We start from the raw sequence: 21,593 nt of genomic DNA, 5'->3' as shown, positions 1-21,593 counted from the left end.
TGGTACACGTTTAAAATTAATTAATAAATGAATAAAGTATTTTTGAAATGCCATAAGTAGTTTTAGGCATCACAACATCATGTACAGTACAAAAAAAAATAATCTTAAAATATTCTAAGATCTATGATTTTAAGGTAAAATTTTAACAGTGAAGTTAATTAGCATTTTTATAGATAAACATTGAGCATGTACAATCATCTAAGTAAATGTTAGATGATTGCAAAGCTCATCTAAATGTAAAAATACGGACAACAAGAGATTACAATATCCAAAAACACTGCATGTGATTTAAAAACTTTGTAATAGTACGGATATATCGTCAGGAGTGTTTTCATAAAGTGTTTTGAGACACTAGAACATATGCATGAATGTAATAAATACAAGAATATGCATAAAACGTATGCATTTCACAGACAACAGAAACACTGATGCACATGGGTCAGACATTTTATTTTTTTACATTTCTGACAATGAACGCAACAATAAATACAATTAATAAATTTAAAATTAACAGTTTAAAATACGGAACATATTCCAGAATGGTTGAATTAAAACAAGGAACTCATTTCTATCTAAATCAGTAAAGACTGTAGTCTATTCTCTTTTAAATAATTATAATACAGAACAGCATTAACATCATAAGTTACGGTCTTTAAATTGCAGTATGTCTGCAAAAGGGTCATGCCCATTATTTAACAGTCCATTTGACCTCCGACAGCCTGATCACATTTCATTGAGTAGATTCCAGTTGAATCCTGCATGTGTGATTCAGTTTCCTGTACAGTTCCCGGCAAACTTGTCGCTCCCTGGCAGCACTGCGAACACAGTGCTGAGTCATTCTTCCTGCTCTGAGGTGAAACCATGAATCGCCTGTCCAACCGGACAAACAAAACCCACAGTTCTGATCATTGGGTTTGCTGGAAAACATCATCCATTGCATTTTGTCAATACCCCTCATGTCTCATTCTCAGTGGCATTAGGCTTCATCCAAAGCAGAACACAAATCTAGTGCAGGAGCCCGTAAAAGCTCTGACATTGTTTGACTGCTTCCGTTCATCGTTCGGGCAAATTGATAACTGGCACCCACTGGTCCAATCCCCGACTGTCTCTGCAGAATCGATTCAGTTTGCTGAGGGCTGGATCCTTCCACGTGGATGACTGTGGATTCTGTGAGAGAAAAGAGAAAAACTGTAAATTGCACAGTTCAGAATGTCCACAGCAAGAGTCTGGCGCGGAGTGGTTTTAACAGCTGCTGGTTATCGGACAAGCACTTGTTTTCAAAGGGCCTCTCTCTAATTTGTTAAAGATGGTCACCTCACAGGGCTTTTCTTCCAGGAAACCGTGTTTGCAGAAATGCCCCAGCGCTGCACAGGAAGTTCTGCGAATACTAAAGGCAGCAACAGAAGTTCAGCACTGCTATTAGATCTCACTGAAGAGCTGCCAGTTTACTGCAGCCCCAGACCGGCTGGAATTCCACATCACAGACACTCTAATGGATCATTGAACTTTAAACTACTTCAGTCGTGCTGCCCTCAAAGAATTTAACTAAACCTTCCTGGCAGTTAATACGAATATACATGAACAATTCTGCAAATGTGCAGCTGTGATTAATATGCGCGCTCGAGGCTACCTGGTGTGCAAGCAATAAACTGATACTAGGAGAGTGAAATGACACATACTGTAACTAATATGCAGTGGAGGTCCATTGACTCTCCTCCCGGTTTCACACCTTCCAGGATCTCTGCCAGACGGCTCATGTTGTTCACTCGTAAGATATTGATGTCATTCTCGCAGCAGAATGCTTGAATCAAGGTAAAATGAATCTGGAGCGCGACGTCTTTCACATCCTCCTCGTCTGTGGCCAGCAGACATAAAACCACGTTGTCTGGGTCCCTGCGAAAATGACAATGAAAGTACATTTAAAAATGTGCAAAAACATGAAAAGACAATGAAAAACAGTTTTCGGTTTGTGAAATCTGTATCTTGTGTTTTGTTAGTAGTATTTGTGTTTGTCACTTTGTAGTGTCATGACCTTAAGACTAATGATGGCAACATAAAAAAAGAGATTAATCTGTCGACTAGCATTTATCGCATTTTTAAAACGTGGAATGACCCATTTATGGTTTAGAAGGGATCTGCAATGACCACTTACACGTTAAGTGACTTCGCTGCCTCATAAACTCCCACAGTGACGCAACCCTGAGGTAATGCAGCAGTCAGGACCTCTTCTAGTGCCTTTTCAACAGAGTCCATTCTAAAGAAGAAAAAATAAATAGATTAAAAACACACGTTATATTTCATTTACACACAAAATTACCAAATTCAATTCTCTTAAAGTATAAAATGTAGGGAAACGTTCTGCATGAACGCGATTTGCAGCTGAAGAGGACATTTAATCAATGTCACGACTATTGACTGCTGTCCATTGATCAAACTTCTGCACGCGATGCAAAGCATTTTAAGCAAGGAACTGGAGACACATGCACCGTTCGAGTTAAAGTCATTCATAAGCACACGCCAAAAAGAGGAAATCTGAATTAACATTTCGAGAAATGATTTGTGAACCTCGTGACAGATAACATACGCGTGATGTTGGGCTCAAACAAATGTGCAACACCGGTAAGTTTTACATGAAAACTTACCTTTCCGTTGCGTTGTCTCCACACGGTTCTTCAAAAGTCATATTGCACATTAGAAACGGATATCCTTAGTATGCGTCTCGCACTGTTCTCCTTTAGCATGTAATCCTGTGCAGTCGGGGAGCACAGATATGCTGCTCGCGTTGAGTGGAGTGATAAAATGACGCTCGTTGTCAGGAGACAGTAGAGTACTCACTCCAGCCTCATTTACATACTGTCGCTGATTGGTCAGCTCGCGTGGACGCGCATTCAACAAGACGAGCAACAACTCACGTAAGTCAAGTTACTTTTAAAATATATTTATATATTTTTCTAAATATTTTGCATGCACCATAATTTGTAGGCAATCACAGAAGAATACACTGCACAGAAAATAACAAAATAAATTTTACTTCAGGCCAACAATAATCTTTCTAAACTGCGCAATTTGAGTGATCAACGTGATGAAAGTGACATCTGGTGGTGATTAGTGAAGTCTTCATCGAAATACCTAACCTCATCAGAAGCTGAAATATAAATATGGAAAGTTTGCGTAGTTTTAAAGTACATAACTAGTTTGAAATGCATGTTAGTTACAACATTCATATTTTTAAAGTTCAAAGCATTAGCCAAGTGCTAAACTAGATTATGTAGCATAACCTTTAGCTCTTGACTGTAAATTATTTATACTTAATGCATTGGTATTATATAAAAATAATTTAGAGAACCGTAAAGAATGGAGTGAATGGCAATAGAATACCATACAAGGTACTATACTGAGAGACCTTGCACTGACATACCCTGCCAAAGACTATAGAATACCCCTGCGTCCCAATGTGCATACTATCCGTCCTAAATTCTGTGATAGTAGTCATTTTCAATACTATTTAGGACAGATAGGGTGGATAGTATGCACATTGGGACGCAGGCATAGTAATTTTGTTGACTGATATTAATGATTGAAGCCTGATCAGTAATGTGCATTAGTTCACAAAGATTAATTACACACTTTTTTTTTTTTGCCTAAATCAAATGTCTTAAGAATCGCCATCAAGAAGTGCTTGAAAAGGTTCAAATTCATTTTTTTTCTGTAATAATCTAAATGCATAACTTCACAATTTTGCACAGTTCCCTTCATAACATGGCAGCGATCTCCTCCCATGAGTAAATGCTGTGTTCCTCCGATGAGTGTCCGAGAAGCTCCAGCATCTCTGCGCGATGATTCCACTCGACGTGGCAACTTTGAATTTTCCAAATATGGGAGTGAGTTCAGAAAGCCCAGGACGCCTGTCAAACCTCTGTATGCAAACATACTGTAAGTCCTGCTTTGATTTATTTCACATTTACCGTTATTTATGGGCAAAATAACTTATTTTTTATGTTTAGACGCGTATAAATGTATGGCTTCACTTATGTATTTAGAGTAAAAATGAAAAAAGCCAATGTCCCAGCTGTTGCATAGGGCTGACAACAGCTGTTTAGAACAGCAATGAAAAGGTTCACCAAATATACGGTGTACTTTGACTTCCTTGAGTTCTGTATTCCCTTTTAGAGGTAGAAAGGCAACGAAACACATGGAGAGACTTTGAGACTACAGTAAAGCAGGTTCATGGTTCAGCTTTTTGTTTGTGTTGTGCTCTGAAATGATGTGGCATGTGCACTTTGAAACTATGACAGGACACAACTCACAGTCAAGAGCGCGTGTGTGTGGAAAACATCTCAAATAGACCTGTGAGTTATTTGAAAGTTTTAGGACCCACGTTATATTAACCATATGTGCTAAGATTTCAATGAATAATTTGATAAAGCACTAATTGTGTAGATACATGTTTTTATCATTGTACTTGTATTTAAAATATAATTAATTTCTGTACTTGCATCTATAATTACACAGCTGACCCTAACCACTCTTAAACTGAACTATCACCACTATTTTTTTCCTTAAGTACATAGTACTTAAAAAAACCTAGTATATAAAGCAGGACAGATTTTTCAAATCTCATACTGATGTCTTTAAGTATATCAAAAGTTACCACAAAAACACTGACAGACTAAAAACAAAGGTTGTTTTTGATTTATTGCTCTCTTCCTGATAAACAGCCTCTGTATCTATGCTTACTGATAACGTTTGACTTACAGCAGACAAAATCCTCCCTGTTTTCACTAACAACTGACTTTTGTCTGTGCAAGTGCAGTTTGCTTTAAGTTTATCCAGCACTGTGTCTTGTGATGGAGCGCAGAGGGCAAGGGTGGCACACGCCAGGCTATCAGTACCAGTCTAGTAACAGAGACGACCACTACAGATCCTCCCACCAAACACCGTATTACTACCCACCTACAGACACGAGAGGGAGAGAAAGACAGTGGGACCATGTGGATCCTCACTATGGAAGCTACATGGCTAGTCCTCCTCCTAAACCAGAGTATATTCCTGGATATAGTAGTGCTTATGCATCAAACCAACCATTACACTTCAGACCTCACTCCAGGTAAATCAGTAAAAATTGTTTTCTTAATCAGTACTTCACCACTATTTTCAGCTGTTTTCAATGTTAAATTAAAATAGAAATAAATAAAAGAAACTAAAATTAAAAATGTTATTTAAAATTGTAATATTTCACAATATTACTTTTTGCTGTATTTTTGATCAAATAAATGCAGCCAAGGTGAGCTTACGAGACTTATGTGACTTAAGAAACTGCAATCTTTTGAACAGTATTTAATATTAATATACTGGGATATATGGGCACCTTGTTTGTTAGTATTTGTCAATGTATAAGCACAGTCTAAAATCCCAGGTCTAACTACTAATATCTGTTCAGGCAGGAATATGACTACCCCGCGTCCAGCTACTGGCCCTACAGAGAAGACTACGGGTATTATGATTATCATGGTTATCACAGATCACAATACAGCTCCCCAGGTACAAAATATTCAATCACATGCCCACAGTTTTTAATTCTCACCAAAAGTCAAACTCACTTTAAGCCCATTGGTGTTTTGTAGATGGTGGTGGCTGGAGCCAGGCAGATGGCTGGAGAACAGAGGGGTATCAGGGCAGAGGACTGCAGCAGGAGTCGGCAAGAGCTTCGTACTTAGATCAGCAGGGGTCTGTCAATGGCATACACTCATACATTATATTCTCTGTCATGCCTGAAACATGTTTTCAGAAAAATCAAATCATTTTGTACATTTCATATCAAGTGACCTTACACATTTATTTAACAACTATAGCCATAGAACAGACAGTCAGTATGACCATGGTGGCTCAGAGAGACAGCACCGAGAAAGTATGGAAAATGGAGATGGAATTAAAGAGGTTTGTTTCCACAAATGACTTTTCATTGGCTTTAGTGTAAACTTGCCATTCTTGCTCATTATTCAAAGTTTTGTGGTCAGTAAGCATTTTTCAGCTTTTATTCAGCAAGGGCACATTATTTATTATCCCCCTAAACAGTAGTGTATATATTCCAGCTCTTTTTGATTATCCCTCAGGCTGTTTTGTTATTCCTTCTTTAGGTGTATGATAGTGGAACTCTTGCCAACTCTAAAGCTTCAGGTCTATCCTCGAGCAGCTATGAGCTCAGCCAATACATCAATGGCGCTGAACAGAATGAACCTGAGCTCATATCTCACACAGGTTTGTCACAACCAGGGTTCTTAATACTGAACTTTATTTTTTTGTGTTTTTGCACAGCAAATGTGTGCTTGTCAGTTTTATTTAATTACAGCAGTTAGTTACAATCCTCGAATCTAAATGGTCAGTGGATGTTGTCAGAATGGCTGTGATTTATTTGGTCATTTGATTTAGATGCTTTACCCATGGAGGTGGCTCCACTGAAGTTCTGCATCCCACATGTGGCAGTGAGCTTTGGGCCTGCAGGTCAGCTGGTATGGGTCAGTCCAGCCCTTGCCTCTGAGGGTGAGCCTGCTCAAGTGGAACTCCACAGTCTGGAGGTAACGAGACATGGTACAAACATGAATTTTAAAGCATAATATGAAGTATTATGGTGGATTAAATATGTTCTTTTAATGATTTCAGGTAATTCTCTGTGACACACATGAACAACAGGATATGAGAGATTTTCCTGGACCACTGGCTAGGTATGATATTCCAAAATATCCCTCTCTCACAATAATACTTAAATTTGCAAGACATTAATCCAGTCTGAAAAGTATATGTGTGTATATATATATATATATATATATATATATATATATATATATATAATTGCTGCTTTTCTTTTTTTCATGAAGGGAGGATTTGCATAAGGTGGATGCCATTAATTTTGCTCTCCAAATGTCAGAGAAATGTCTCAAGGATGAGAAATTAGAAGATGCCACTTCTGCTGCCCTCTTGTGGCATCTACTAGTATTGCTGTGCAGACAGAATGGAGTAAGTTCCATTACTCATTACACTGATCTCATTACATTAAAGTATTTTAAGACCGTTCTTTTCAATTCTGTTTGTGTGTCCCTTTTCCACTGTTAATGTGAGTATGTGTTGATGTTCTAGAGAATCATGGGTTCAGATGTTGCAGAACTGCTGATGAGGGACTCCAGTTCTTTGGGAGCATGTGGGGTCTCTGGTGATGGAGATGGAGAAACTCTCATTGATCTGAGTGAAACACCCATATCAGAAAAAGAGACCCTCAACTTTGCTGACCTCCTGACTGGATATCCACCAACTGACAAAGAGGCTGCAGCGCAAAACCTTCAGAGATACACAAAACTATTGCTATCTGGCAGAAAGAAGGTTAATGCTTTTATTGAAATGCATTCTCGACCTTGAGTCTCTCAATCCAACCTTTTTCTGAGCTTTTTTGACCGGTAAAGACCAATGCATTTCTTTTTTTGTTGTCATAATTTCTACTGAAAATGGAGATTAGGGCAGGACATAATGAAGGACTTCTCCTTATTTAATTTCCCCCCCTCTTCTTCTTTATAAAGCCAATGGCGTCATTATAGAGGGCATTTTATTGAGCAAAAATATTTTTTATGACTCTGTGAAGAAACATCATCAATATACTGTATATGCTTTAATCTATTTCCTATTAGATATTGTACACTGTAAATTTGTACAATACAATTAAAAGTTTGCAGTTGGTAAGATTTTATAAATGTTTTTGAAAGAAGTCTCCTATGCTCACCAAGTCTGCATTATTAATTAAAAATAGATCAATATGTTGTTTTGATGCTCAAGAAAACCAGAAAGAACAGCAGTTATTTTAAAGAGAGTTATTTTTCTAACAATGTACTGTCACTTTTTAATTAATTATAATTAATTTAATGACCCTTGCTGAAAAAAGTATTAATTTCTTAAACTTTTGAATTGGAGTATACATTTGCTAAAAGCTTTTTAAAATATTGAAATTTGTATTTATTTATTTATAATATGATTGCTTTCTTTTATTAATTTTAGTGATGTTCACTCCCTTGCCTCACTTGTAACAATCTTTTGAGATCTCACTTGTCTTATCTTTTCTCCGCACTTTTTCCCTTCCTGCAGGAGGCGCTAGAGTCAGCCATGCAGAGTGGTCTTTGGGGTCATGCTTTATTTCTGGCCAGCAAAATGGACAGCAGGTCCTACAACATAGTGCTGAGCAGGTTTGTAGCACTGTAAAATATGACTGACACAGCCATTGCGAGAGGGACATCAACAATCTGTCATGTTTTCAAATAGCACAAATCCCTGAATCATCTTTTCATGTCACAGTGCAACGCCTCTATAAAGTCTGTGCTTTGATTGGTCTATGCATGCATTTTAATTGCAGTTACACATTTTACACTCTGTAAACACCCTGGAATGAGGTCAGATCAAATATACTGTGAGTGAAGACAGTTGCAGAGCCACAAATAGGTCAAGGTTATATTTATACTTCCTGACACTTTGCCAGTTCTGAGGAGTCTGATATCTATTTCATGATTAGCACTGGCGTACTTTAAAAAAATGTCTCATGGAGAAGACTCCTTTACATAAATTAGTAGCAATCCCAGTTGTGAAATTGTAAACCCAGAAAACATTACAGTTAGTGAGTTATTTTTACACATGCTCATGAGGATACCAGCAAAATGATAAGGCTTAATTTCTGAGTGGGACTTTCCGTTAAGATTGCATGCACATGCCTGTAATGTTTTAGCTGGTTTAATTTTTTTGGAAATGTCACTCCTTTTGTGCTGTGTTTTAAGTTAAGAAGGTAACATTTTTGTTTGTTGATATGTAAGTTATGAACTTGCTGACTAATACGTTTGTGCATGCATGCTCTGTGCATAAGTGTCACAGCCCAAGCTAAACGTGTCTGTTATAGCAGATTGAATATTTATGTGTTTGACAGGTTTACAGGGAGTCTGGCTCCTAGTGACCCTCTGCAAACCCTCTTCCAGCTGCTCTCTGGGAGGATTCCAGCTGTTTCCATGGTATTCTACAACATTTTGTGCTCATGTTCTGTTTATTGTAATTAAAGGCAATTTATTGCTCTCATGTTGTTCTAAACCTTTTTTGTTGTTGTTTTTTATCTGAGTGTCAAATAAGAAATTTAAAGAATTTTTACACGGTTCATAAAACACAACAGATTTTAGTGATTTCATTATGCCAATTGTTGATATGGACTCTGGCTAGACGCATTGAGAAATATTATTACAATTATGATTAACACATTTATTTATTTTATTTTATTTATTATTATTATTATTTTAGTTTTAGTTTACAGCATTAGCCCTGGCTAGATACAAGCTTCAGTTGAGGTTAACTTTTTCTCTAAGCTATGGTACGGCTTTGAATCAGACTACTTTCAAAAGTTCTTGATATCTTACAATATTACAGTTTTTACTGTATTTTTGATCATATAAATGCAACTTTGGTGAGCATAAGAGACTTTTAGACACATTAAAAATCTTACTGACCTGAAACTTTTGAACAGTAGTGCATTTGTAATGTAGTGATTCCATAGTATTTTTGTCATTCTGATAAATGTGCTTTGCAATTCTTCTTCAGAATTTCAAATTTTACGTTTCATTGAAAAAAATAGCAGCATAAGGATTTGCAAAAACATGAGAGTGAGATGCTAGTAATGACAGAATTTTGAACTGTTCCTTTAAATGCAAGTGTAACACAGACCCCTCCTGTCACAGCTCATGTGAAAACTCTTCTTTTCCTCTAAATTGTCCCCTCTGGCTTTCTCTTCTCAATGCTGTCATTTTGCTCTCTAATTCCGCTTTTCAGTCCTGGAGTAGTGAGAAGTGGGGAGACTGGCGACCACATTTGGCTGTTTTGCTGTCCAATGAGACAGGAGACCCCTTTATACATCAGAGGTCCATCATCATCATGGGTGATACCCTGGGTAAAGTCTAGTCCTAATTCTGGAAGTAACCATCTCCTTGTATGTTCTGTCATATTTTGGCTAGTATCAAATGATTATACAAGTCGATCTCATGTTCTCATCTCAGCCTCAAGGCATATGCTGCATGCCTCCCAGATCTGCTACCTCACGGCTCAATGTCCCTTTGGCTGGTATACAAACAGATCTGAACGCCTTGTGCTTCTGGCCAGCAAGCAAAGGTGAAGATTCAGTGTGAGCACTAAGATATCTAAATGGCTGAGTTCCTGAATACAAATAGCTCTTTCTTTTAACTCTTTGATTGCAGTGTTCTGTTTTCCAAGTTCTGTCACAACTCTGCCATTCGCTGTACTGAACTCTTTGAGTACTGCCAGAGGCTTGGAAATGCTGAATTTATCATTCCTGCTTTTCAGGTATTCATACTGTAAATTAACTACCGGAATCTTTAGCAAATCAGGGATTATTTAATTATAATAATACAAAAAATCATTACACGTTTGATCAAAATTTAATTTAGTTAAACATTTTCTTCTTTATTTATTTTCCTTGTTTTAAATTGTTCAATGTGGTCTCAGAATTCTGAACCTCTCCGTATATCCTAATTTATGACTGTTTATGTCAGATTTGTATAGGTCAGTATTTTAACTGGTAAGCACTACTTAATTTTTAAATTATTTAGATTATATGAATATATTTCAAATTAGTTTTTTACCATGTTACTATGGTTCAGTGTGTTCATACTGTATGTTTTATTTATTGTATAGTTATTATTGTGTTGTGTTCGGTGTAGGTGTATAAGTTCCTATATGCATGCCGGTTGCTGGACTGTGGTCTGGTTTCTCAGGCTTTCCACTACTGTGAGGTGGTGGCAAAAGCTCTGCTTAAGATCGAGGAACCCCATGTGGTGCTGCAGGGAGAGCTTATTAAAGTAACACACACCTGCACTTACAGTGCTTTTGTCTTTTCTGTGTATGTATTGAAAAGTGTTTTGTGATCTGTCTGATTTGTTTGCCTCCACAGTTGGTTGACAGACTGAAGTTCACCGAGGCACAGCTCAGTGACACAGGTCAACCTTTCCTGGATCCCGACTGGCTGGCACAGATTCGCTGCAGACAACTGGCCATGCTGGTAAACCAGATAGTCATTAGTTCACTTTAAGATCAGCAGGTCTGTTTATAGCAAGACTTAATACTATCCATATGAACCTTCAGGTCCTTTTATACCTGGTATTGACATCCATCTTGGTGTCTTGGGTAAAACGGTCACAAGTGGTTATACATATAAATCCAACTAAGTAAAAACATTTTGAAAAATATAAATGTATTGAATTTTGCATGTATAGATATGTATGCTTTACATGATTTTAACCTGTGTTTTGAAATGATTGATTGACAGGTGAGTCTGCTGTCTTTCGCAGTTGTATGGGGCACATTAGAAGCCATACTGCAAATGCAAAATGGTGTCATTTGTTTGTTTTCCTTCATACGTGGTTTCTGTGAAAAATGTTTTGGACCCCATTTATCGCTGTATTTATAGCTAAAACATGATCATTCTATATGGATGTAGCAGAGGTCCCACCCTGCAAAAACTCATTTCAGGGAGGTAGCCTCACTCCAGTGTATAGTATTGCATTATAATATGCCTCTAATATAAAATTATATAATATGTGACCCTTGACCACAAAACCAGTCATAAGGGTAAATTTTTAAAAATTGAGATATATATACACCATCTGAAAGCTGAATAAATAAGCTTTCCATAGATGTATGGTTTGTTAGGATAGGACAATATTTGGCCAAGATAGAACTAGAACTTTGCAATGTCTTAATATACTTATAAAAATACTTATCAAAAATTAAGTTTTGATATATTTACGTTAGTAAACTTACAAAATATCTTAATGGAACATGATCTTTACTTAATATCCTAATGATTTTTGGCATAAAAGAGAAATCTATAATTTTGACCCATATAATGTATTTTTGGCTATTGCTAAAGACTGCTTAAGACTGGTTTTGTGGTCCAGGGTCACATATAATATAATAGGAGATTTTATGCCTCATCACATAGTACAGGGGTCATCAAACTTAATCCTGGAGGGTTTAGCTCCAACTTGCCTCAACACACCTGCCTGGAAGTTTCAAGTATACCTAGTAAGACCTAGTAAGGTTGGAGTTAAATTCTGCAGGACACCGGCCCTCCAGGACCGAACTTTGTGACCCCTGACATAGTACATGAATACAATATCTCTGTAAAAGATAGTCAGCTAATTTAAATTTAAATGACATTAGCACCAAAGTTACAGCTGTCCTCTCTTCTCCTATTGCTCACTCATAAGTTGCATTACCCGGTTTGGTTAGTATTCATGCACTGGACTCAGAGCTCTTGCAAAGGAGATGTAAAGTGAGATGAATTCCAAACAGAAATGGTCAAATGAGACCCTTTTAAAACACTTGTATACCAGGTGGAAATGGTCAATTCATCTGGATTGACAACTTGCGATTGAATCACCAAAAATGCACTTTAATGCTCAAGAAACAGAGCGTTATATATAATTTGCAGGCATCAGGGAGGCATCAGGTGGGATGTCTGATTTTGTACCAGGCATAAATGGGGCCCTACACATCTTTAGGGGCTGTTTTGCTTAATCACCAATGTAGTGACCTTTCCCCTGGTTCCACTCTCAGTAAAATGTTTATTTTATTAGGAGAGGAGCTACTGTAGAGAAACGTATCAGTCACCAGTTGGGGAGAGTACTTGGAGTCATGAGGAGAGCAACATGTGTTCAGGTTTAAAACATTTGCCAGATCTTTTTGACTATGTGCCCATGACACTTTCTCTGAGCCACTAGGTGACAAAAAAAGTCTGTCAGTGTTGCCTGTAATTTTAGAACATTGTTAATGTGCAGGAGAAAAGTGTTAACAGTTTGTCAGTATGCAGTAAAAAATGTTGTGTTTTCTCTCTTGGCTTCTCTGTACAGAAGGCTTCCAGACAGATGCGGTTAACCACACCAGCACTGAAAATGATACCTCAAACCCACCTCAATACATGATACCGCACACTGATGCCGGGTTTCAGGAGTCTTACTCTCCAGTGAGCCACTCTTACTCTTCTGAAGAACAGGCTCCTAAGACTGTGGCCCCAGTGCCACTGTACCCAACCCAGCAGCCAATGACACTACCCCCAGTCTTCCCTATGGAATTGTCTGGACCTCCACAAGTTTCAATGGACCAAAGCCACTCTAATCTCGACAGCAGCAGTAAAAATTCTAACTTTTACACTGCTGCTTCCACTTCACTTTCAAGAAACTACAACAAAACAGGTTAAGATGACTATGGATGACACAATCAATATGATACAATTCATATATTGTACTTCAATGATTTCTTGAAAAATAATGGATTTATACTGTACACTGCTATTCAATGTTTGGAGTCAATAATATTGATAGATTTTTTGGAAAGAAATTATTATTTTATTCAGCAAAGACATTAAGTTTATCAAAAGTGACAGTAAAAATGTTTTTTTTCTTTTTAGTATGTTCCAATTAATTCTGTTAAAAATGCTGCTCTTTTGAACTTTCTGTTCATCAAGGAATCCCAAAAAAACTTAGGGTTTCCAAAAAATAAAAAATGAATCAACACAGCCGTTTTCAACAGTGATAATAATATAAAATATTTCTTGAGAATCAAATAATATCAAAATGATTTCAGAAAAATGGAGCAATGGCTGCTGAAAATTCAGCTTTGCCATCACAGTAACAAACTACAATTGAAATAAACTATAATAAAATAGAAAAAAAGTTATTTTAAATTGTAATAATAATTCACAATATTGCTGTTTTTACTGTATTTTTGATGATATAAATACAGCCTTGGTGATCATAAGAGACTTTCAAAAACATGAATAAATCTTACCCACCCCAGATGTTTAAACCGTAGTGTACATATTTGCAACACTTTTATTTATTATTATTATTACTAAACTTTTACATTTTGTTTTCTAAGGTGGTGACTTTTCTGTTGATGAAATAATGGTGAGAAAAACAAGGAGATTTCTGTTCATTTTCAGTTTTAAGTTTGAGAAAAACCTTGAAGTGAAGTTGTCTTTGCATGTTCAATAGAGGTTGGAAGAAGTATTTTAACACCAAAAATTACATCCATCACCTCTATGAACACACAGGGTGCTGCTGAAAATGAAGCTATGGTCGGTAGTGTTAATCAGTCCGGGACAATTCCAAATGAGGACAACCAGAGAAAGTCCAGCACACAATCAGCGAAGGTATAAAGTATATTATATGAAATATTTACATGATTTCCTCTGTACTTTTATTTGTATGTATTTATTTATTTATTTTTGTTTTATTATTGTGTTATTTCATCTCTCAACAGAGCTCTAAGCCTGGATGGTTCAGTGGCTGGTTCAAGTCTAATCCTAAAGAAGATCCAAAAGAACAAATCCCAGGAACCAAACCCACCACAAGGGTAAACATTCTTATTTCCTATCATAAAATAATAGTTTAAGGAAGTTTGTATCTAAATCAGAACTTGTCATAAACTGTTGTTCTTCCTTATTATATAAAATAACTGTATTCACTAATCATGTGACCGAAAAGAGGGAAAACTGAAACCCTTGTCAATTATGTATTAAAATTAACCATTTGTGCCATTGCACCTTTGAAGTGCCATATTCTATAGTTGGTATTTCAATAATTGAAATTATTTGGAGTAGTCCGCTATTCAAGTTCATTTTGTCTTGCATGGAATAAGTATCCGTCTTTACACTCATTACATTCATCAAAGTGACTTAAACCTGATAAATTTTCCAAGATGTAAATACATTTCTTTAGTTCATCCATACAGTGGTCCTAAAAAGCAACTGGATTACTTATCCACATTATACAGCAAAAATATCAAAGCAAGTGACGGTTTTCAACCAAAATAGTTTTTACAGACATTAAGGATGGCAAACGTATTCAAATACTTTTTGGGAGCACTATATACTGAAAGTATTAATGATGCATCTTTTTTCACTTAAATTTTTTTTTGGTCTGTTTCTTGTTAGGAATCAACAGCCAACTTTCCCTTCCCTTCTCCTCCTCCACCCATTCCAAAGACATCACAGCCCCAACTCAGTGGGATCAATCCTTTTTCTAGGAGCGCTGGTGAGTAAAGATCTTTTGTACGTCTGCCTGGTTTCGGCATCACTGACCTGAAGCTTAGAGACGGTTACACTGAATGAGTGTGAGCTGACAGAATCAAACTTTTCCTGAATCACCGCACTTGTCGTTCTGTTTGACAACTGTCAATTTTAACCTCCAACCTTGATCATACGTCCCTTGGAGAATTAGTAAAGAGGGATAATAAAATGCAGTTTGTTAGTTCTTATTTATTAGGGTGAAAATACAAAATAATTAAGAGTATGTATACTTTAGAACTAGTTAATTTAAAATGTAGTTATTTTGTCTTGTGGACTGTACAGGCGCATCTCAATAAATTAGAATGTCATGAAAAAGTAAATTTTTTCTTGTAAGTTATTTCAAAAAGTGAAACTTTTATATATTTTAGATTCATTGCACATAAAGTAAAACATTTCAAAAGTTTTTTTGTTTTAATTTTGATGATTAGAGCTTACAGCTCATGAAAGTCAAAAATCAGTATCTCAAAATATTAGAATATTTACATTGGAGTTTAAATTAATGACCATCCCAACAGTATAAATTCTGGGTATCTCTTGTTCTTTGAAACCACAATAATGGAGAAGACTGCTGACTTGGCAATGATCCAGAAGATGAACATTGACGCCCTCCACAAAGAGGGTAAGCCACAGAGGGTCATTACTGAAAGGTGTGGCTGTTTACAGAGTGCTGTATCAAAGCATATTAAATGCAAAGTTGACTGGAAGGAAGAATTTGGGTAGGAAAATGTGCACAAGCAACAGGGATGACTGCAAGCTTGAGAATACTGTCAATCAAAGCTGATTCAAACACTTGTGAGAGCTTCACAAGGATTGGACTGAAGGTGGAGTCAGTGCATCAAGAGTGACCACGCTCAGACGTCTTCAGGAAAAGGGCTACCAAGCCACTTCTGAACCAGAGACAACGTCAGAAGCGTCTTACCTGGGCTGTGGAGAAAAAGAACTGGACTGTTGCTCAGTGGTCCAAAGTCCTCTTTTCAGATGAAAGTAAATTTTGCTTTTCATTTGGAAATCAAGGTCCCAGAGTCTGGAGGAAGAGTGGAGAGGCACAGAATCCATGTTGCTTGAAGTCCAGTGTGAAGTTTCCAATGTCAGTGATGATCTGGGCTGCCATGTCATCTGCTGGTGTTGGTCCACTGTTTTTTTTTTAAGTCCAATGCGGCCATCTACCAGGAAATTTTAGAGCACTTCATGCTTCCTTCTGCTGACAAGCTTTATGGAGATGCCGATTTCATTTTTCAGCAGGACTTGGCACCTGCCCACACTGCCAAAGGTACCAAAAGCTGGTTCAATGACTATGGTTTTACTGTGCTTGATTGGCCAGCAAACTCGCCGGACCTGAACCCCATAGAGAATCTATAGGGTATTGTCAAGAGGAAGATGAGAGACACCAGACCCAACAATGCAGATGACCTGAAGGCCGCTATCAAAGCAACCTGGGCTTCCATACCACCTCAGCAGTGCCACAAACTGATCAACTCCATGCCACGCCGAATTGAGGCAGTAATTAAAGCAAAAGGAGCCCCTACCAAGTATTGAGTACATATACAGTAAATGAACATACTTCCCAGAAGGCCAACAATTTACTAAAATGTCTTATGAAGTATTCTAATTTGTTGAGATGGTGAATTGGTGGGTTTTTGTTAAATGTGAGCCTAAATCATCACAATTAAAAGAACCAAAGACTTAAACTACTTCAATCTGTGTGCATTGAATTTACTTACTACACGAGTTTCACAATTTGAGTTGAATTACTGAAATAAATGAACTTTTCCACGACATTCTAATTTATTGAGATGCACCTGTATGTAAACATCTGTTATGTGAAATAGCTTAGTTGTGGGATTACTAAAAAAAAATCCTTATTTTATTTTTTATTTAGAATTTATTAAAAATTAAGCCTTTTACCATTTTATTTACTTAATATATAAAATACAGTTCATTTATTTTTCTTACTGTTCTTGATGTGGAAATATGGAAAACAGTGAATTTTACATTTCTGATGTCTGGGGTTAAGGCTAGAAGGGATACTCATGGCGCCACGGGGCATGTGCGCATCAATACAGCATAATTTTTGTCACACTTTACAACAATAATTACTATTTTTTCATTATTGTAAGGGGTAGGTTTGGGATTGGGGTAGATGTAGATGTTAATAAAACAGAATCTAATAGGAAGAAAATTTATTTCATTTTTCATTTCCGGTCGGAGCTGTATCTGGGAGCAATTTCTGGGTCTTGAAGAGTAAAGATGAATGAGATCTTAAAAAGCAAAAAGAAAGTTGTGGAAATTTGTTGGTCAAAAGGTGCTTTTATCTGGAATAAATATGCAATATTTATGTTTGACATCCATATATGGTCAGTATTTTTGCACTAATTAGATATTTTAAAGTTCAAACAAGAAGTTTTTTTTAACAAGTTTAATATAAGCATAATTTTCTTTCTCTGTTACAGGACAAAAATTGTCTGGGACAATGAGTCAGAATCAAGGGTCCATGTCACAGGTAGAAATCCTGATAAATGCATATATATTTATCACAACTGTCATGCAAATATTCAGGTTAATTGTTTTGTTCATAGGGTCCCTAATGAAGGTTCTTAATTGAGGAATAATCACCAAATGAGGAACTCAGGGATGGACTTTGAGCCTCGTGACTAGTGCTCACATGACCAAGGGATTCCTCAGGCACACCGCTAGTTCCACTAGAGGAGGTTAGAGGGGCCTGTGTATCTTTATATACAGTAACATCTGTGGTTACAGAAATACACTGAGGACATAGAGACCTTGAAATAATCTGTGAAGGGTTTGGTGCCCAGTCTTGTTTGAATGAAGGCACTGAACAGCTGAGGCACAGCTCCCTGTGCTGACTCTAGGGATTTGTGTTATTCCCCTTGGCAACGGGGACATGATGGAAATGGGTGCTGAGCAAAGGTGCTGTGACCTATGGAAACCCGAACTTAAGATGTCTCCACAGCTGGCAATGTCAGTATATTGTATAACATGTAACACTTCCATCCCTCATCCCACCTCCCCACATGCAAAATTATTTTAATAATTTAAGTGGCTTTTCACAATTCAAATGTTTATGATATGGAGACGGAGAGTTGTGAAGATGTGGGAAATGTTGTAATTGTACAGGTGGTTCCTTTGGGCCACAGCCTTGATTTATTCCAGAGGAAGAGATATTGATGTTTTATTCTCTACCAATTTGTATTATTTTGTTGTAAAAAAATCTAATAAAAATCAATAGTATTTGTATATGCCAATGTATTTGATTAACAAGTAAAAATATAATTAGTTAACTAAAAATATGGAAATATGAGCCAACATCTCTTGCATAGCAGGACAGTAGAATTTGATGTATGCCATCTTCTTTTACCATGAGTGTGCAGATTTGGCAACGGAGGGACAAATGTTAGCAGAAGTGTGGAACTCTGGGAATTTGGTCTTGTGTCCTATTCATACAGAGGGAACAACATGATTGAGTCACTATTCCAACACCCTCTCATGTTTCCAACACTACATTTCACACATGAATCCTGAAAAATACTTTTATTTAGTCTGACTATGTGACATTTTTAATTGAAAAAAACCTGCATTTTTATTTTTGATGGTAATGACATATTCACAATTATACAATGTGTGATTTATTGTATGTCCAAAAGAAAAGGCAACAGTTCATAATTAAACTCATTATATAACTTGTACCACCAGCCCCATCCTCGCAACCTCAAAATACAATTACACATTTTCCCCTACTGCATACATTTAGTACCAAAATATAGCACTACCATATGGTAATAGTAATACCATATAGCTTTAACAACGTATCTTGTAACTTGAAATAGCTCTGTGCATCCGACACCTCTAAGAAAATTCACAATATTCTTTATCACTTTCTCTGTTTCTCTCACACACAAAATCTGCCCTGTTTGTAAGATGCCATCAGCTGCCATTAACTTTTTGCAAATGGGTCACCAGTGTGCTTACAGTGAATTATTTGAAACCAAAGTCTTTCATCAGTGGTCCCCACAATTACCTGCAGTTAACACGAGTAAAAATAAGTACAAGTCATATGTTTTTGAAATGCTAGGTATAACTATGTTGTTAAGGCTGAATTCTGATTGATAGATAGATAGATAGAATAGCCCAGCCTTACTTACTATCCTCCAGTTGCTTCCGTTCGAAATGGGTAGGTTTATGAAATGCAAATTGCAGCGTCAGAATGGCTTTGCATGTGCTCTGTAAGCAGGGAATCCTGGGGGAAAGATTTACTGCACTGCCCGCATACAAAGATTGTGCCATCTCCATGCTGCTCCTGATGCTTCTTGAGTGCCGCAAGGTGTCTGAATGACATATCGCAGCTTTGGCAGTGATAGGAGCGAACAGCTGTGTGAATACGCTGGTGTCGCACTAGCCGGGACGCCATGGCGAACGCTACCCCGCATTCTGAGCACTTGTGTGGCCGCACTCCACTGTGAACTGTGAGATGTTCAGCGAGGTTGGAGGACTTGGTGAAAGCTTTGGAGCAAATGGAGCAGGTGTAGGGACGCACACCGCTATGGATTTTACTGTGCTCTGTCATGCGACTGGCCAAGGCAAATGCTTTCCCGCACTCCGGGCAAATAAATGGCCTCTCACCCAAATGCGTGCGCTCATGACGGAGAAGAGACAGGGGTTTGTTGAAGGTTTTGCCGCACTGCTTGCAGAGGAATGGCTTGTTGTTGATGTGCATGTTGCGCTCGTGCTTCCGCAGGTCTGAGGAACGCACAAAATCCTTGCCACATTCCTCACAGCTGTACGGCTTCTCTCCGGTGTGCGTTCGGATGTGTTTGCGGAAATCAGAGGACCAAATGTAGCTTTTCTCACAAAATGGGCATTGGTACGGTCGTTCGCCTGTGTGTAACCGCTTGTGCTGCTGAAGAGTACCTTGGTGCGAGTAGGCCTTCCCACACAGGTCACAAACATGTGGTTTAAGACCTTGGTGAGTATCGATGTGGCTCAACAGGTTGCTGGACTTTTTGAAAGCCCAGCTGCAGTAAGGGCACTTGTACGGACGGTTTTCCGTGTCTCCCTCCACTCCTCGCTTCTTCATGCCTGCGAAGACAAAATTATTTTTTAAAACCTGCTTCTGAGAAGAATTCAGGCTGTCCGTTCCTTTTCCCTCAACCTCGCATTCATCCCCCACAATCTCCTGCTGATCTCTTGGAATCGCTGCCAGTTCACGTGGGACAGTGATAGCCACCTCCTGTTTCACTTTCATGCTGGTAATGCTGGTTGCTTTCAAGTGCTCATGATTCAGCCGGGAATCAGATCCAGACTCGGGGTCAGATCCAGGCTCAGCCTTAATTTCAGTTATATCCACTTCTCTCTCCTTTCCAGAGGACCGTTCAGAACATTTCTTTGGAAGGTGGCATGAAGCTAGAGTTTTTGTATTCTCTTGGATTCGTATTTCTTTTTTTCTTTCATCACAACTAATAGAAGCACTGATGTCCTCTTCACTGGGTAGATCAAAACTTGTTTGCATGGTGTCAGTAATGTTACTCTTCACAGGCAGATAATGCCTCTTGCTGATGAGAATCTTTCTAAGACTTCGTTTTGATATGTAGACATTATCTGTAAAAGCTGTTGAAATCATCAGGTCATTTGTTTTGGCCATTGTAGATGTTTCTTTATGTAGTTTCTTTAGTGCACCTTTATTAACAAATGTCTGTGTAATCTATGTTTGCAATCCCTGAAAAAGAAAAATCATAAGTTTAGTTATGTTAGATTTATATACAGTATCTTGAAAAAAAAAACTTCATCTGCATTTTATAAATTGTGTGAAATGTACAGACTAATACTGTTCACATAAAATAACAAAATTAAATTTACTTCCATATAAAAATACATTTCTGTTTACCCAATTTAGAGCAATAGTTTTGGATATAATAAATATCAAGAAGGCAAAATTCCCTACAATGCTGGGAACTGCATTATACATCAGATACAATAAATTCTTAGAATCCCTTGTTTGTTTTATTTTAGGCCATATGACTCTTGATTTTGTGAGTACTGATGGCGTAATGAACTATTAAGCCAGCATAAATTATACTAACTGGAAACCCTCCAGTAGATTCTCTTGGAAGAGTTACACACTCTGTGAGCCAGCAAAGACTTTATTCTCAGCTGTCATTGTGCATAGTACAGACTTTCAAGAATCATTAAAACATCCCACACACGCAAAGAGTGTCTTACCTTGGCAGCACCAAGTACACCAATGGTGATTTCAAAGAGTGCAATTAACCCACTTCCTCTTCATGGTAGGAGGAGCCAGAGCGCAGATAGACTTACTTCACATGAGGGAGTGCAACATCTTTTGGCAGTGGTCAGCACTTTAGCAAAACCATTTGCTGTTGGGAAAGATCATCTCATTGACACCGTCACCCATGCCAGTTGTGAG

The 21,593-nt window shown here is 37.6% G+C and overlaps 2 protein-coding genes across 4 annotated transcripts; one reads left to right on the top strand and one right to left on the bottom strand.

The window, feature by feature from the left end:
- Positions 1 to 430: 430 nt before the first annotated feature.
- Positions 431 to 3,811, bottom strand: LOC306845049 (growth arrest and DNA damage-inducible protein GADD45 alpha-like). Its single transcript, XM_079377576.1, has 4 exons — positions 2,643 to 3,811; positions 2,153 to 2,254; positions 1,680 to 1,893; positions 431 to 1,167 (listed from the first exon to the last, which is right to left on the bottom strand). Exons 1-4 carry the CDS (start codon positions 2,690 to 2,692, stop codon positions 1,054 to 1,056), a joined length of 480 nt encoding a protein of 159 aa, XP_079233702.1. The 5' UTR covers positions 2,693 to 3,811; the 3' UTR covers positions 431 to 1,053.
- Positions 2,877 to 18,408, top strand: LOC306845048 (protein transport protein Sec16B-like). Of its 3 annotated transcripts, XM_079377574.1 has the most exons (26): positions 2,877 to 2,912; positions 3,747 to 3,933; positions 4,814 to 5,107; positions 5,441 to 5,541; positions 5,625 to 5,727; positions 5,853 to 5,937; positions 6,138 to 6,258; positions 6,430 to 6,575; positions 6,661 to 6,722; positions 6,876 to 7,014; positions 7,135 to 7,374; positions 8,128 to 8,225; positions 8,954 to 9,035; positions 9,841 to 9,958; positions 10,065 to 10,176; positions 10,263 to 10,368; positions 10,746 to 10,883; positions 10,976 to 11,083; positions 12,663 to 12,744; positions 12,936 to 13,277; positions 13,963 to 13,991; positions 14,138 to 14,236; positions 14,347 to 14,439; positions 15,020 to 15,119; positions 17,605 to 17,654; positions 17,731 to 18,408. In XM_079377574.1, the coding sequence occupies exons 3-26, from the start codon at positions 4,848 to 4,850 to the stop codon at positions 17,737 to 17,739; spliced, it is 2,823 nt and encodes a 940-aa protein (XP_079233700.1). In that variant the 5' UTR covers positions 2,877 to 2,912; positions 3,747 to 3,933; positions 4,814 to 4,847; the 3' UTR covers positions 17,740 to 18,408. The 3 variants fall into 3 exon arrangements, 2 of the variants coding, with proteins under 2 accessions (XP_079233700.1, XP_079233701.1); XM_079377575.1 differs by lacking the exons at positions 2,877 to 2,912; positions 3,747 to 3,933 and adding an exon at positions 4,290 to 4,349; XR_013781955.1 differs by lacking the exons at positions 2,877 to 2,912; positions 3,747 to 3,933; positions 13,963 to 13,991; ... (1 more) ...; positions 17,605 to 17,654; positions 17,731 to 18,408 and having other exon boundaries at positions 4,710 to 5,107; positions 14,347 to 14,377.
- The last annotated feature ends 3,185 nt before the right edge of the window (positions 18,409 to 21,593 follow it).

Source organism: Barbus barbus (assembly GCF_936440315.1).
Source record: "Barbus barbus genome assembly, chromosome: 25".
NCBI lineage: Eukaryota > Metazoa > Chordata > Actinopteri > Cypriniformes > Cyprinidae > Barbus > Barbus barbus.
The sequence above is the reverse complement of the archived record's forward strand: the minus strand, read 5'-3'. Positions and strand labels throughout refer to the sequence as shown.